Source organism: Nematolebias whitei, chromosome 14 (assembly GCF_014905685.2).
Source record: "Nematolebias whitei isolate Nwh7 chromosome 14, NemWhi1, whole genome shotgun sequence".
Classification (NCBI taxonomy): Eukaryota; Metazoa; Chordata; class Actinopteri; order Cyprinodontiformes; family Rivulidae; genus Nematolebias; species Nematolebias whitei.
Window position 1 is genome coordinate 41,387,575 of NC_056511.1, and position 14,897 is coordinate 41,402,471.

The window sequence follows — 14,897 nt, forward strand, 5'->3', positions numbered from 1 at the left end:
GTGGGGGGTCAAAGGTCAGTTTGTCATCAAGAACCGTTCCCAGATATTTATATTGTTGCACCTCCTGGACATCTTCACCATTAATGACCACAGGAGCTGCAACTGAAGAGTCTCTTCTAAAATCAATGACCGTCTTGTCTTAGGAACATTTCACTTTAAAAAAGAAGATTCAGTGAAGTCCTGGACCACGGGCCCGGGGTCTGGGTCATCTGGAGTGCCGTCAGGATGAGAGAGACACAGATGTGTGGTTACCATGGTGACCGTCATCGTGTCACCGGCAGCAACTTGAACATGTTTTTTTAATCTAGGTTCTTTTTATGCTTCATGGACAGTTTATAAATCCAGACATCACCCCTTTGTCAGCTTAGATTATTTCAAGCGACTGGACCAAGTTACTGAGCTTCAGAGAAAAAAATGAAGCATACATGAGTGTTAGCTACGTTAGCACTTCTTCCAAATTTCTTTAGAAATGTTTTGTTTTTTAAAGTCTTGTCGGCGTTCATTTGGTCTTGTTTGCAGGACAAGGTGCACATCCCTGGGGCCATCTACCTGTCTGTAAAGTTTGACTCCCGCTGCTACACAGAGGAAGGCTGTGACGAGCTCATCATGTCCAGCAGCACTGACTTCCTCCAGGACGTTCACAACTTCAGTGGATCTCCTCAGAAATGGTCTGACTTTGAAATCCCTGGTGAGGACAGTTCTTAACAAATATTTCACTTTCCTCTCCAATTTTAGCTGCTAGCATGCGAGTCCTGTCAAATTTAATGTGAACTTGTGTTTTCTGACATGTTGTCCGTGTTTCTGCCAGGTGATACTCTCTACTACAGGTTTATGTCAGACATGAGCAACACGGAGTGGGGCTACAAGTTCACAGTAACAGGAGGCCACAGGGGCCGTTTTCAGACAGGTGACTCAAACTCACACAACCTTTTCTTCCTTGTTCAAACTGAAATGAACTCTTAAATGTCCAAATAGATCATTGTTGATGCTCTGTGTGGGTTTTGCTCGTCTCTTATCAGGCTTTGAGATCCTCAAGCAAATGTTAGCCAACGAGAACGTGCTCAGTCACCTGCCGCTGGCTGATATCTGGGAGTGGCAAGTGGGCGTGGCCTGTCGTCAGACTGGAAACCAGCGACTCAAAGCCATTCACTTGCTGCTCCGTCTGCTGCAGTGTCAGTCCCAGACGTAAGTCCAACTTTGCTTGGACATGTCCGTGCGTGTCCCGGGTCTCTTCCTTCCAGATCAAAACCAGTTCCAGTAAAATGCTCTTCAGCTCAGCAGCATGACGCCTCCTGACGTAGATACACCTGCATCCAGGTTTTGCATAGAGCCCTCCATAAATGTCCTGGCTGTCACCTTGGAGTGTAGGAAAAGTGTGTGTTTGGGAATTTGCATGTGAGCAGCCGGACAAAGCCGTCATTTGGTCCTGAGGGCAAAGATAATTTGAAAAGTTAGAGCCCACGCCGATGACAGACAACTGAACCAGAATTTTTAATTCCTCTATATAAAAGCTGCTCACTCGTCCTGTGTATGTTTTGTAACCAGGGCTTAATTTGAGCTGGATCCTGCCGGAACATGACCCGGGAAGTTTCTTTTTTTGTTAGTTTGTTTTTTGACGGGGTGCGTTCTGGCAACAGTTTGCTAGATCTGGCAACTCTCAGTTGTGAACAAATAGGGACTTCCTTGATTGAATAACACTTATATTGGACACGTAAACTGAAAATAATGACATAAACACTCGTTTTAAACATAACACTTTAGGATGCTTGACAGAAGCGGAGTGTTTACAAATGTAGGTAAACATAGATATTTAACATGTTAAAATACACCGAAAGGCAGGAAGTCACATCTACTTTATTCAAAATTTTCTGGGGGAGGACACCCAGCCGGCTCGCCCGCTATTTGCGTTCCAGCATCGATCGGTTGACAAATTAAGCCCTGGCGCTTATGGGTTCATCTCTTCTCTTGAAAGTGGATAAGATGTTGACACAGGAGCTTGGGTTTGTTTTTTAAATGTACAGCTTGAAACCTAGCTGGAGTTCTGCATGCAGCTTATAAAGTGAAGTGCTATGTGTTGTCGTCATGGTATGTTCCGGTAGGTGTAATTTGGAAATTGTGCAGGAATAAGTTCTTGTGCCAGGAGCTTTTCAGAGTGATCGTATATCTGTGATGTTGCGTTTTGTGAAACTTTGTAATGTTGTGAAAACAGTATTTCAGTCTGTATTCTGAGTATTTAGTTAATCATGTGGGCATAGATTTTTTTAAAGACGACCCAGTTTATATATATATATATATATATATATATATATATATCTCCAAGGAGTCTCAGTTCAAAGTAAAAATTTTGGAGTTCCAAGCTTTAAATTGTAGTGAGCTCCTCTGTTTCTTTAAATCTGAACTCACGTGCAAATTACTCTTCCTTCCCTCCCTCCTGAGAGTTTTTCTTGTTGGCCTGGTTCACGTAAGAGATGTTCTTCTGCACGTGACCCAAGCGTTTCTCATGCGAACTGGCCAACGGGGACAATTCCTCAGGAGGGAGAGTGATTTGCATGTGAGTTCACTGTGTATTTGAATGGAGAAAGTTCTTTGGTTGAGTAGCAAACATTAAACACGTCCATGTGTACACATCTTTCAGGAACGTAGAAGTAAGAATTTGCATTGTAATGCATGAAACTTGAAATATCAGCAAAATCTTTGTTGTTTTTGTCTTTTTGTTATTTGTTTTTCATATTTTTACATTTTCCTGTCCTTCAGAGCGTGTGAGCTGACGCTGCTTCGGCCTTTGTGGCAGCTCTTCATGTCCATGGAGAACAACCTGAGCCAGGATCCCACCAGTATCACTGTGCTGCTGCCTCTGCACAGAGCCTTCACTGAGCTCTTCTTCATCGCAGAGGCTCGTGCCATTGTGAGTACTTTTCTATATTTACGTGTGTGTGTGTCAAACCCTCTCCTGTTGCTTTCTATTTTACTTCCAATTGGTTTAGTTAACTTTTAAAGTGCTTTGATTTAATTGTCCTCTGGGCTTTCTGAAGGTCTTTCAACTCGCTGTTAGAGATTTGTATTTGTTTGTAATCAACTTGACACAACTGACATGACGCCACCTGTCAATCAATCCAGTAGGCTCGTCAGCAACTGACCAATCAGTGATCGCGATTTGTCCCGAAGTGAAACGCTCCTTACCTGCAGGAGCTGCACCCCCTTTTTCCTCCGACAACATTGTCAGGGCTTTACATTATGGGTGCTTTGTGGTCAGAGGGATCGTGTGACAAATCATCAGAAAACATGGTTAAACATTGTCAGTGGGGAACGTGTAATTCAGACAGTGTTACCCTGAGCGTTAGAGAGTGGAGTAGTTTATTACATTTCCAAAACCTAAACTGAGTGAAAAAATATCAACGATGATAAAGGCCTGCGGCCGACCTCAAGATCAGCTGAATACAAGTGATAAACAGGAAGTACCACAGGTTCACCTGTATGAAGGTAACTGCAGGTGCATCCTCCATTTTCTGTCATTATTGCACTCTATGTTTAATGGTTACATTTGAAGTTGATGCTTAAAGCTAGTTGTTCTTTGTTTTGTGTGTTTTATATGTAGATATATGTTGTAACTTCTGGTTGTACAAGTTTAGTCTTTTTAAAACTAAACTGATTTTGTACAAAGTGTTGCGTAATTTAAATTGTACACTCTTAGCACATACTGAAATTCACTGTGATTTCTTGCCCTGCGCTGCTCTGTGGCATGAAAACACCCACTGCAGGAACTATTTTAAGTTATTAGTATCTTTGACTTGATTTTCCTGTCTTCTTTGTCTTAATGTTGACTGATACGGCAGAAATGTCTCTAAATGTCTCCGATAACGACCTCCACCGTTCCAGCTATCTTTGTTTGTTTATTGGAGGTGAGCTCACTCTGTGTAACGTTTCCTCGTGGGCGGAGCCATCTTACCGTTAGCGTCATGTCAGTTAGTCATTCAAACGTGAAAATGACACCTGAGCATGAACCAGTCGTGTTCTGGCCACCCATAACAGGCAGTTTTAAGCTGATCTTTTTTTAAAGAACGTTACCTGCAGCCTCACATTGTTGCATCTACATATGATTACATATTTAGCACATATAAAAGAGTGTTTTAGTCTCAAAGAGCTTTTAGCTTAAAACTCAGCTGAGAGTAGACCTGTGGTTGGTTTCAGAACCCAAACTCTAGGCCATGAAACAACAAGTTATTACAGATAATCTCCAGAAACTAGTAAAATATGAAGATGATCGTTAATAGCTCATTTTTTGTCATATTGAGATGATGAACTGAAGCATTATGTTCTGTGTTAGATCTTAGCTGAATTTACTCCCATTGATGTTTTCCCACATGTAAATATATCATTAAGATCATGTTCAGTTATTCATTAATTAATTTGTTAAATTTGAGCCACAAAGTTGAAGCAATGTGTGAAAAACTAAGAGCACACAGTCCTTTTCTGTTGAACACATATGTGTCTTATATCTCTGTAGAGGGCATAGGTGTCGCAACCATTATATGTGATGGGGACATGTCCCCCCACATTAAAAAAACGTTTGTTTGGACCCCCCCACTTTTACTATACAACATTAGTTCAGTCGGCGCAATTTCTCTTTCTTCGTGAACAAATCCATTCCACTTGATTAATAGGAGAAAACTCAACCACTAAAACTCCACTCCAGGTTTTCCTGGTTACCTCCAACTCTCTGAGTCTCCTGCCTCGGCAGAAAACGCGCACAGGTGGAGGAGGTGGAGACACCTCTGTGTTGATCGCTCACCAGCTTAGCGAGCTTAGTGCAGGCAGTTGTTGACCGGGGGGTTGAACATAAACATATACACATGGTTAGGAGGAGAGAAGTGCAGCGCTACGTCTGTAGCATGTTAGCTTAGCAGTAACTGTGACGCTGCAGGTGTAAGAGACGCTGTGTGTTCAGGGACATTAAAGTTGAAATGTCTTTAAAACCCCCACACCTTATTGTCCTCAAGCTTCATGAGAAACATCATTTACATGAGTAGTGTTGAACACAAGTAAAACAGTCCAGTGGTGATGTTTTTTTATTTCTTTATAAACACAAATAGTGCCGACCTGAAGCGCATTAAAGTTGAAATGTCTTTAAAACAGCTGAATTTACACAAGCTTGGTGAGAAACATGCTTTAAATGGAATTAAAGTAAGGAAATCTAGATAAAATGTTGATTTTTTTTTTTTACACTTTTGGCACGCTGGTGCGCACACATACATACTATAGTGCCCCCCCCCCCCACACACACACACACACACACATTACAGATGCTTCTGACGCCCATGGTAGAGGGATTGAGTCCCATTACTTTTTACATTGTTGAGACAACGATGGCTCCTCTAACATCACTGGTAGTCTGTGTTCCTACAGGTTATTACACACCTGAATGCTCCAGATCTGCAAACTGCCACAACAAAAGGTTGTGTCTGTATCCTCTGTTCCATGAAGGAGAGGAGCTTTATACAACTAATATAGTGTGAGAGAGTACACCTCCGTGAGTCTGACTAATGACTGCTGTAATCAGACATTTTAAGCAGGTGGTGCGGAGAGTGAGGGGCTCTCTAGTGGTTAAATCTACTGATTCAATCATCAGTCAATTGATTGTCTCCTCTTAACAAGGCTGTGTGTTGTAAAACATTCTTTTTCAGCAGAGATCATAGTTGGAGGTGAAACATTTTGCTCCATAAAGTCAGTTTGCACATATAATTTGGGACATACACTGATACCTCACCTGTCGTTCAAGAGACCCCCCCCCCCCCCCCCCCAATAGACAAAAACCTATGAGGTAACAGAATTATATTTATTTTATTATAATACAGTAGTCTCTCGTTTATCGCGGGGGATTCGTACCCTGAAGCCCCTCAATAAGTGAAAAACCACCAAGTAGGAATAGTAGTACAAGTAGTAAGTAGTATTTATTTTAGTATTTATATATTAAGGCGTTTTAAACCCTTCCCACACTCTTGCAATATTCTACACACTGTTTCTAAACTCTAAACCTGTCTGTGAAACTGCTTGTGAGCCTCTCTTGCATCTTCCGAACCAAAATTATGGACTTTTTGATCAGTTGGTCCCTCAACTCAATTTACAACATTTCTTGAAGAGAAGACGGGCTTTAGGCGAGCCGATTTACCCTGTTGACGCACGCATGCAGCTGGATATCTCATCGACTTGGAAGACTTGATGATGTGTCTTTCTCTGCTGCCATTTGTGAATTTTAAGGACGCATATTTAATTGGATTTTCGATAACTGGTTCCTGCTTTTTGGATTCGGCTGGTTGCTGGTTTTATCTACAGTCAAGGAAGTCGTCGGCAGCAAATTTGGACCCGATCACGCTGCTTGCCTTTATGATGGCTTGGTTCGTGCCTCGAGTGCCCAGACTCAAATGCTTTGGGCAGAATGGATCCGATCTTGGGGATTTTACTCGAGTCACGTTCCATCAGTGTAGCCATATATTTTGGACATTTCGGAACCGAGTGGACCAACACAGAGTCAAGGTAGATGTCATTAAGTTCGGACTGTCCCCAAAACAACTGTGTGTTTATCTGAATTTGGCTCCCTTGGCTGGTCTTGAAGGTCATCTTATCTGAATTCGCCTGGAATTTCCAACTGATAACCAGATGAACCAGCTGAATAAACTTTGTGTCATCATTTCAGGACTCTTGGATTCTCATAGACGTTATTCTTGGCCATTACTCAACATACCTGGAGAATGTTTATGGATCTCACTGGAGGACACTGGCTGATTATTCCATCCTTATCAGAACTCTTACAGTGCCCTCAAGAGCTTCTATGAACATGCTGACTGTGCGAGGTGTTTTTTTAATATTAGTTTTTTTTCTCAGTCAGGAAAAAAAAAGTCTGATAGGAATGTTTTCACCTCCAACTCCTACATGTGTCCAGTTAACCACTGTTTTTGTCTGTCCAAACAGGTCTCACTTGTAAACGAGTCTTCGAGGCTCAATGTGATTTATCTGTTTAAATAAAGGTTGGATGAAAAAATGCTCTAAAAGAGCACAAAATGTCATGAAATCAGCTCCCTGCCCCTGCTGCTCTCAGCCACCTGCAAGCGCTCTTGGCCACGCCCACTTATCCGCTCTGCACGAGCAGCTGATCAGCTGCAGCAGGAAACTTATCATGCAGCTGTTGGATGCACAAAGTTGCAACAGGTGCTACATAATTTTAAATAATTTGTTTTAAATAAAAATTCCATGACAATCGTGCGGCTCATCCATCAATCAGGCAGTTGGGTGTTATGTCCAATCTTGTTTTGAAAAACCGCGATAGAGCGAGTCCACGATAAACGAATTGTCAAGTAGCAAGGGACTACTGTATATATTTTAAGGATTTATAAGCCTGTCCCACTCTTTTACTGGTATATACCCTTCATTTGCTTTTAAACACTTTGATGATGTTGATGATGAGATGAATGTACAGTACTGCACAGCCAAGGATATAAAAAAACGGGTTTAAAAACCTGCAATACAGTGAAGCTGCAATAACTGAATTGTGATGTAGTGAGGGACGACTGTATGTACCGTAGTTGCCCTGAGTTGCACCTGCCTGACCGAGCTCAACTCCAATCTCTTGGTGTGCCATAAAACTAAAGGAGTAGTTTGATCATATTAAAGTGGGTTTCATTGTAAAGGATATGAATAATGAATATCTTACCTGTTGCAGATGGCTTCTTGAAGGGCCTTGGTTTGGAGGTTAATTGTGACAGGACTGATGGTTAGTCCAAACACAGCCAAGACCAGTGTAGTTATCTGCCATCTTTAAACCGCTCTAAAGTTTTCTAGTTCATGTGAATATAATTTAAACGCCTTTACATCGTCATCAGTTTTGCATTGCAGTAATAAAACTCATTGCTTATCATCACTCGTAGGGGATGGTGTTTGTACCTGTGTCTGTGTTCATTTGTCTGTAGCGTTGGCAAGATATCTCTCAAACTATTGGCGGGATCAAGCTGTGGTGGCCATCTTGAATGGGTATGACTTCAAAAGTAAAGTATAGCTTTTACATATATTCAGCTAAAAGTTGGTGTTATAGTAGCTGAGACTCGATCCACAGCTTTTTTCAGGTTGAATACTTGAACATTCAAAACAGCTGGTTTTATACAAACTGTTTTCTGTTTAGCTTTTTTTTTTATCTTTCTCTGGGACAACTCGTTCAATACATGTCAGTAAGAGTAAGAAGAGAATTCAGAGAGCATGTTTGTCCTTCTGTCCTTCCCTGTTTGTCCATCTCCCTGTAAGATGATCATGTTTGTCCCTCAGCCCACCTGTTCTGAGCTGGCTCGGGACCACAGCCCAGCCATGCCATCTGCCAGACAGGCTCCCTACACCTCTCAGCAGAGGAAGAGATGCTATCTAAAAATGTGACGTGCGCAGGCTCTTTGTCCCCCATCTCGAATAATTGAGATGTGTCTCAGGGATTAGAGTACGTCATCAGCCAGGAGTTTCCCCATCTGTAGACACAACAGAACCACATAGTTTTGTTTTTTAAAGCACAACCTGTCTTCTACCCAGGAAGAGCCACTGATCTGGCAGAGCAGCTCCATCAGCTGAGCCGACTTGTTGCACAGGACAGGTTTTCTGGTCCCATCTGCCCATGTTGGACTTCACAGAGAGAATGAGAAGCCTGTAAGGAGCAGTGTGTGTCTGTGCGCAGCAGGGGGCAGTAGCAGTACTCACAGCTTCACCCAGGATGCCCTTCGTGCACGTTGCAGCCCTGTTTCTTCAATGATACTTGTCCCAGCAACTTCATTCAGCAGAAAACAATCTAAATTAAAGGCGCAGTGACCCTTGAAGGAATACATGTCGCCTTTCATTGTCGAGCTTTAGACTTATATTATCCTGTGTTCAGTTCAATTCAGTTTATTTATACAGTGCCAATTCACAACAAAGCTGTCTCAGGGCACTTTACAGGAACATTCACATACATAGAAAAGTCAATTAGTAAAGTTCTCTATCTAAGGAAGCAGCAGACACGTGGAATCTTCACTTCTTCACAGTCTCTCATCCTGAGCGAGCACAGTGGCAACAGTGGAAAGAAAAAACTCCCTTTTAACAGGAAGAAACCTCCAGCAGAACCAGGCTCAGGACAAGCGGCCATCTGCTTTGATCGGCTGGTTGAGAGGACAGGAAGGAGAGACAGACGAACACAGAATGGCAGGTCCAGATGTAGATCCAGATGTAGGTCCAGATGTAACTGAAAGACAAAAACGCATGTCAAGAATAGAAAAAATAATTACAAATACAAAACAGGTTGAGTAAAGTACAGAAAAGCAGAGTGAAGAAACGTGGTCAGTCTAGGCCTATAGCAGCATAACTAAGGGACAGCTCTGGAAACCCAAGCCAACCCTAACTATAGAATTTATTAAAAAGGAAAGACTTAAAACTGGACAATGTGTCAGCCTCACAGACAGAAACTGGAAGTTGGTTCCACAAGAGAGGAGCCTGAGAACTGGAAGATCTTCCTCCCATTCTGCTTTTGGAAACTCTAGGAACCACAAGTAAACCTGCAGTTTGAGAGCGAAGTGCTCCGTTAGGAAAATATGGAACAATAAGATCTGTAGTATAAGATCAAGCTAAATTGTTGTATAAGAAACAAATGGCGTTTCAGCCATTTTGGTTAAACTTTAAAAATAACATGTAAAATCTTATGTGGTATGACAAGATATGCTCAAAGGATGTGTTGGAAATGGTTGTAACAATGTTTTTGAGGGAAGTGAATGGATCTCTACAGATTTCGGTGGAGAAAAACTGAAAATAGGTGAATATTTTGAACAGTGTAAAAGTTGCATAAAAGAAAAGTTCATAAACATTTGAATTTATGAATGGCTAAAATAGCACAAGTAGTCAGACTGCAAAAAGTCTACATAAAACCCCCAAACTGGAAAACTACAGTGAATGCTAAATCAGTATTACCAAAAGTAGTGCAGGTATTCAGTATGTGGAAATCTTGTGGGAAGCAAAGTACAAATACCCACATCCTCCAGTCGTGTGTGACCATATTAGGTCTGATCCTGATCTTGCACAAAGTTTGTTTAAAACTTTCAAGCTTTGGTTCTTTTTCTTTCAGACTCAATGAACTCTTCACCCCAGGACGTGAACATTATATTTAGAAATCAAAACACAGCATGTCACACACTGCTGACTGTACATTTAGTACTATGAACAACCCCCTCCTCACTGTGTTTCCAGGCCAGACTCTGGACTGTCTATCGAACAGTTCCAGCCCAGTTCCAGCCCAGTTCCCCCCAGTGCGCAGCCTTATCTGCTACCAGAGTTATTGTGGTTGTATAAGACATCTCTCACTGTAGATGTGCTTTGGTTGAGACCGTATTTAGTTATCGACTGCTGCCAAAATAAATAAAGTCTATAAAAGTTTGTTCAAGAGTCCTTTATAACAACCATAAGGTGCTCGAAGTGGTTCACAATAAAAAAAGTTAGTGGACAGTAAAAACAATACTAAAGTACAAAACTGCCAGAGTGCCGCTAAATATTAAATGTCTGTCTGAAAATATAAGGTTTTACGATTGCATTTAAAAAGGCCCAGGTCAGCAATAGAATGAAAAGATATGTATATAAAGAGAGAAGAAGAGAGGACCAAAAATACAGCCCTGCGGCACACCAACAAGAAAGAGTAGCACTAGAAGATGACATATCACCAATCATAACAGAAACAGTTCTGTTATTCAGGTAAAGGCAGACAATTATGTTTTTGCCCTCATCAGCATGTTTATGTGTCCATTAGCCATATAATTCATAAACCACTAGATACAACCAAGTGTTGGTTTTAATCTGTGAGATTGTGTGTGAAGTTGTTTTTAAGGTTTGATCAGGTGACTGTGACTCCTCAATCTTTCGTCATAATATGGTTCTAGTCTAAAACTCTGACCTGGTGGGCAACATTCATTTCTTCAACAAATCTTGGGTCTTTATTTATTGTTTTGAACGTTTCCAACATTTCTAACAGAATTCACCTCGTATGCGACTTTTGAGTGTCGTCTGTGTAGACTGTAAGGTTCTAGTCATGTGTTTGTGGAGCAGTGCAGAAGTTTTAACCACCAACTGTTGTGTTGTTTCACAGAAACAGGGAATCCTCCAGGAGTACCTGCTCGCCATGACCACAGATGAGCAGCTCCTCAGTCACACTGCACTAGTAAGACTTTTTCCCTTAAAAAAAAAAATCAGACTTTTGTTCGGTTTCTTGGGTCACCTCTGATGTTTTCAGTACTCGAGCGGTGTCTTATGTGGATGAAGGGAGCTCCCAGAAGTGTTATGTAACTCTCTTCTAACCACGCAGATCCCCGTATTGAACGGTCTTCAGTCGCCGTGAGTCAGCTCGCAGCAGGAGTCTCTTTTTCTCAGTGCGTCACAGAGCTGCTGACACCTCGCGGACCCCCCCCCTTGTTTTTTAAAGTGTGTGGGCCGTGCTCGTGGCTAATGTATTTGATAATTACAGTCCATTAGCATTTGTGGCAGAGCGAGCCACAGCGTCCTCCGTACCGAGGGCCTTGTAACGCGGCGGTGGAGCCTGAAGGTGGTTCAGAGGAGCGCCGCAGCGGGGGAGGGGGAGTGAAAACAACATTGTGGGTGGTTCTGTTGAACTGTTACCCAATACCTGTCAGGTTGAAAACAAAACCGTGGGTAACTTGGCACGCTACGTTAGTGTTGAGATGATGCAAGGTATAAAAGCAGCTAGACTTTTGTTCTCATCAGAAAACTTTTTGTTGACTTCACTGAAGACGCAGATCGGTGTCCAAGTTTGGAAATATTTAACAAGTTGTGGTGGAAATGTGCCTAGAGGAGTGGGGTGGGGTTATTTCTAAACAGGATTAAGTGTTGGGTGAAAATGTTGCAAACTGAGCAGCAAACGGATGGAAAGTTGAGAATGGAGGAGATTCCTGGACTCAGAAGTAAATGACTGATCTCTTCTGTGGGAGGAAAAACTCTACAGATTCTTTAAGTTTCTTTAATTTAACAATGGCTTAAATCAGCTAGGGGAGTAGAAAAATGTGCGCTATGGTGTCTTTAGTTGCTGATCTTACCAACATCTTGGTGAACATCAAACTTCCAGTGCGAGAAGATTTAATCTGTTGAGAAACAACTGACAGTAAAATGAGTCTGTTTCTTCTGTGATTCTGGATCAGGTTTTGGACTAAGCGAGTTGGAAGTGGTGGTTATTCTGGTCCGACATCTCACAAAAGATGACACCAGTTTAAACTGGGTTTCTGTGAGCTCTTTATGAACAAGTAAATTATCTTTTTATTACTCCTTGAACAACTTCAGTTTGGAGAAATAAAGTTTAATTCAGTTCAGTTCAGTTTATTCATATAGCACCAAGTCACAAGAGAAGTCATCTCAGGACACGGAACAGAAACTTTCATGCACATATAAAGTAAGTTAATAACATTATTTATCTGAGGGAAAATAAATTCTGCTAAAATAATAAATAATCCTGGTCATACAGAGGAGCTAAACTTTGTTTCTCCTACTGAGGCTATTCTAGGAGCTCCAAAATATAACGTTTTAGTTCTTCCTAAGTTCTCACTACAGAACCACGTTTAAAAAGTGTCAGAATATTCCATATAATTATTTGTTATTGCACACGTTGACATAAATAGCGCACGTTGGGTATAGAAAAACTTAAGAAAAAAATCGAGGAAACTGGAAAACAAAATCCACGGCAACCTCACACCTGCGTCCTCCGCCCGCCAACCACCAAGCCAACGAGAGACCGAAAGGAAAGCACAGAAGGAACGACTGAAACTGTGAGCGGCAGAAGAATCTGACAGCCACTCATGAATCTCCACAGTTCTTCACGCAGGAGACAAAAAGAGCCTAAAGGACCTGGCATACCCAGTCCAATTCAATTCAGTTTATTTCCATAGCGCTAAGTCACAGCAGTGTCTCAGGGCACTGTATTAAAACATTCACAGACATACAGAAGCCAATTAGTAAAGTTCTCTATCTAAGGAAGCTGCAGACTCGTTGAATCTTCACTTCGTCGCAGTCTCCCACCCTGAGCAAGCACAAAGGAGACAGTGGAAAGAAAAAACTCATGTTTAACAGGAAGAAACCTCCAGCAGAACCAGGCTCAGGACAAGCGGCCATCTGCTTTGACCAACTGGTTGAGAGGACAGGAAGGAGAGACAGACGAACACAGAATGGTAGGTCCAGATATAGGTCCAGGTTCAGATATAGGTCCAGGTTCAGATATAGGTCCAGGTTCAGATTTAGGTCCAGGTGTCCCTGAAAGACAAAAAAACACACGTTAAGGATAGAAAAAATAATTACAAATTCAAAACAGGTTGAGCAGAGTAAGTAAAGACAGTAGCAGAGTGAAAAGTGTGGTCAGTTTGTCCTCCAGCAGTCTAAGCCTATAGCAGCATAACTAAGGGACAGCTCAGGAAACCCAAGCCGACCCTAACTATAGGATTTATCAAAAAGGAAAGTCTTAGAACTGGACTATGTGTCAGTCTCACAGACAGAAACTGGAAGTTGGTTCCACAAGAGAGGAGCCGGAGAACTGAAAGATCTTCCTCCCATTCTGCTTTTGGAAGGTATAGGAACCACAAGTAAACCTGCAGCCTGAGGGCGAAGTGCTCCGTTAGGAAAATATGGAACAGTAAGATCTGTAATATAAGATGGAGCTAGGTTGTTGAGAGCTTTGTAGGTTAGAAGTAGGATTTTGATTTCAATGGAGAAACTAAAACTGGAGAGATGTGATCTCTCCCACTAACTCCAGTTAAGACTCTGGCAGCAGCATTTTGGATCAACTGAAGACGTTTTAAAGAAGTTTGTGGACACCCAGACCCAGTCCAGGAGAGAACACCATGCGTCAAAACACAGCTGAGGTCCATGGAAGCACGGCCTCGGTGCCCCGGGTAGATTTAGTTACGAGAAAAGAACGTCCCACACACAAACATCTGAAAACACCACATCACTGAAGGCATTAACAATAAAGTCCTGCTGCTGTGCTGGTATGATGCTTTGGACAGAAAAGAACTGTGTTCAGCTAACTTTGATCCAAGTATCCATTTTTATAGCCCTTCTGTTCCGCTCCGTTTTATTTCCTATGATCTTTAAACGTGCAGAGTGATAACGCAGCTCCTCACTTCTCCTTTCATTGTTCCCTCTGCTTGATTCTCTGCAGCCACGCTCCTGAATCCTAGTCACTAACTGCCTTTTTTTATTGTTTAGGCTCTGAAGAACATCGCTGCCATCAGCCTGGCTATCAATTACCCCAATAAATCTACCAAGCTACTAAACACGTCTTGATGAGAGAGGTCCCCGGTGGGGGGGAGGTTGGACAGCATCCTGCAGGGACACGTCCTGACTCAGCTGGTTGGTTTGTGTCAGCGAGTCCAGGGAGGAAAAGTCCCCTCACGTCCTCATGAGTAACTCTGCAGCGCTGTGGACTTGTGCTGTGCAGGGGGAGGACCCTTAGAGCACTTTCCACTCTTCTTCACGGTCCGTTTTGCCTTAGATGAATCCAGTAAATCAGCATGTGCTTTCACAGACATGAGGACAGTACTTACTTGAAGACGCCATGCTAAAAGGACATGAAGTGTGACAAATTAGCAACCTTCAAGAGGGAAGTATGGTTTGTTTGTTTTTTTCTTCTTTCCCTGCCTTGTTCCTGAACAGCAGCCACTCTGGATTACCCAGTTGATCTTGGTGAAAACGGGTCACCTTGGCAACTTGCATGTCTCAGCAGACGTATGGAGCATCCTAAAATACTGTCCAGGACATCAGAGTCTCATTAGTCACCACGGAGTGAAGGAAATAACCTCAAAGCTCATTCCACTCCTCTTTTCATCACCCCATTTTTTTTAATCTGCTCAGCTTGTGTC

General features: G+C 42.2%; 1 protein-coding gene across 1 annotated transcript in view; it reads left to right on the plus strand.

Moving 5' to 3' along the window:
- The window catches only part of zzef1 (zinc finger, ZZ-type with EF hand domain 1), a 52,734-nt gene extending 38,399 nt beyond the window's left edge, over positions 1 to 14,335 (plus strand). The window contains exons 49-54 of the mRNA XM_037688127.1: positions 520 to 688; positions 809 to 907; positions 1,020 to 1,185; positions 2,755 to 2,905; positions 11,129 to 11,200; positions 14,245 to 14,335. Of these exons, the coding sequence (XP_037544055.1) occupies positions 520 to 688; positions 809 to 907; positions 1,020 to 1,185; positions 2,755 to 2,905; positions 11,129 to 11,200; positions 14,245 to 14,322 (735 nt within the window). The 3' untranslated portion in view covers positions 14,323 to 14,335. The remainder of the gene's footprint in view (positions 1 to 519; positions 689 to 808; positions 908 to 1,019; positions 1,186 to 2,754; positions 2,906 to 11,128; positions 11,201 to 14,244) is intronic.
- Positions 14,336 to 14,897: the final 562 nt, after the last annotated feature.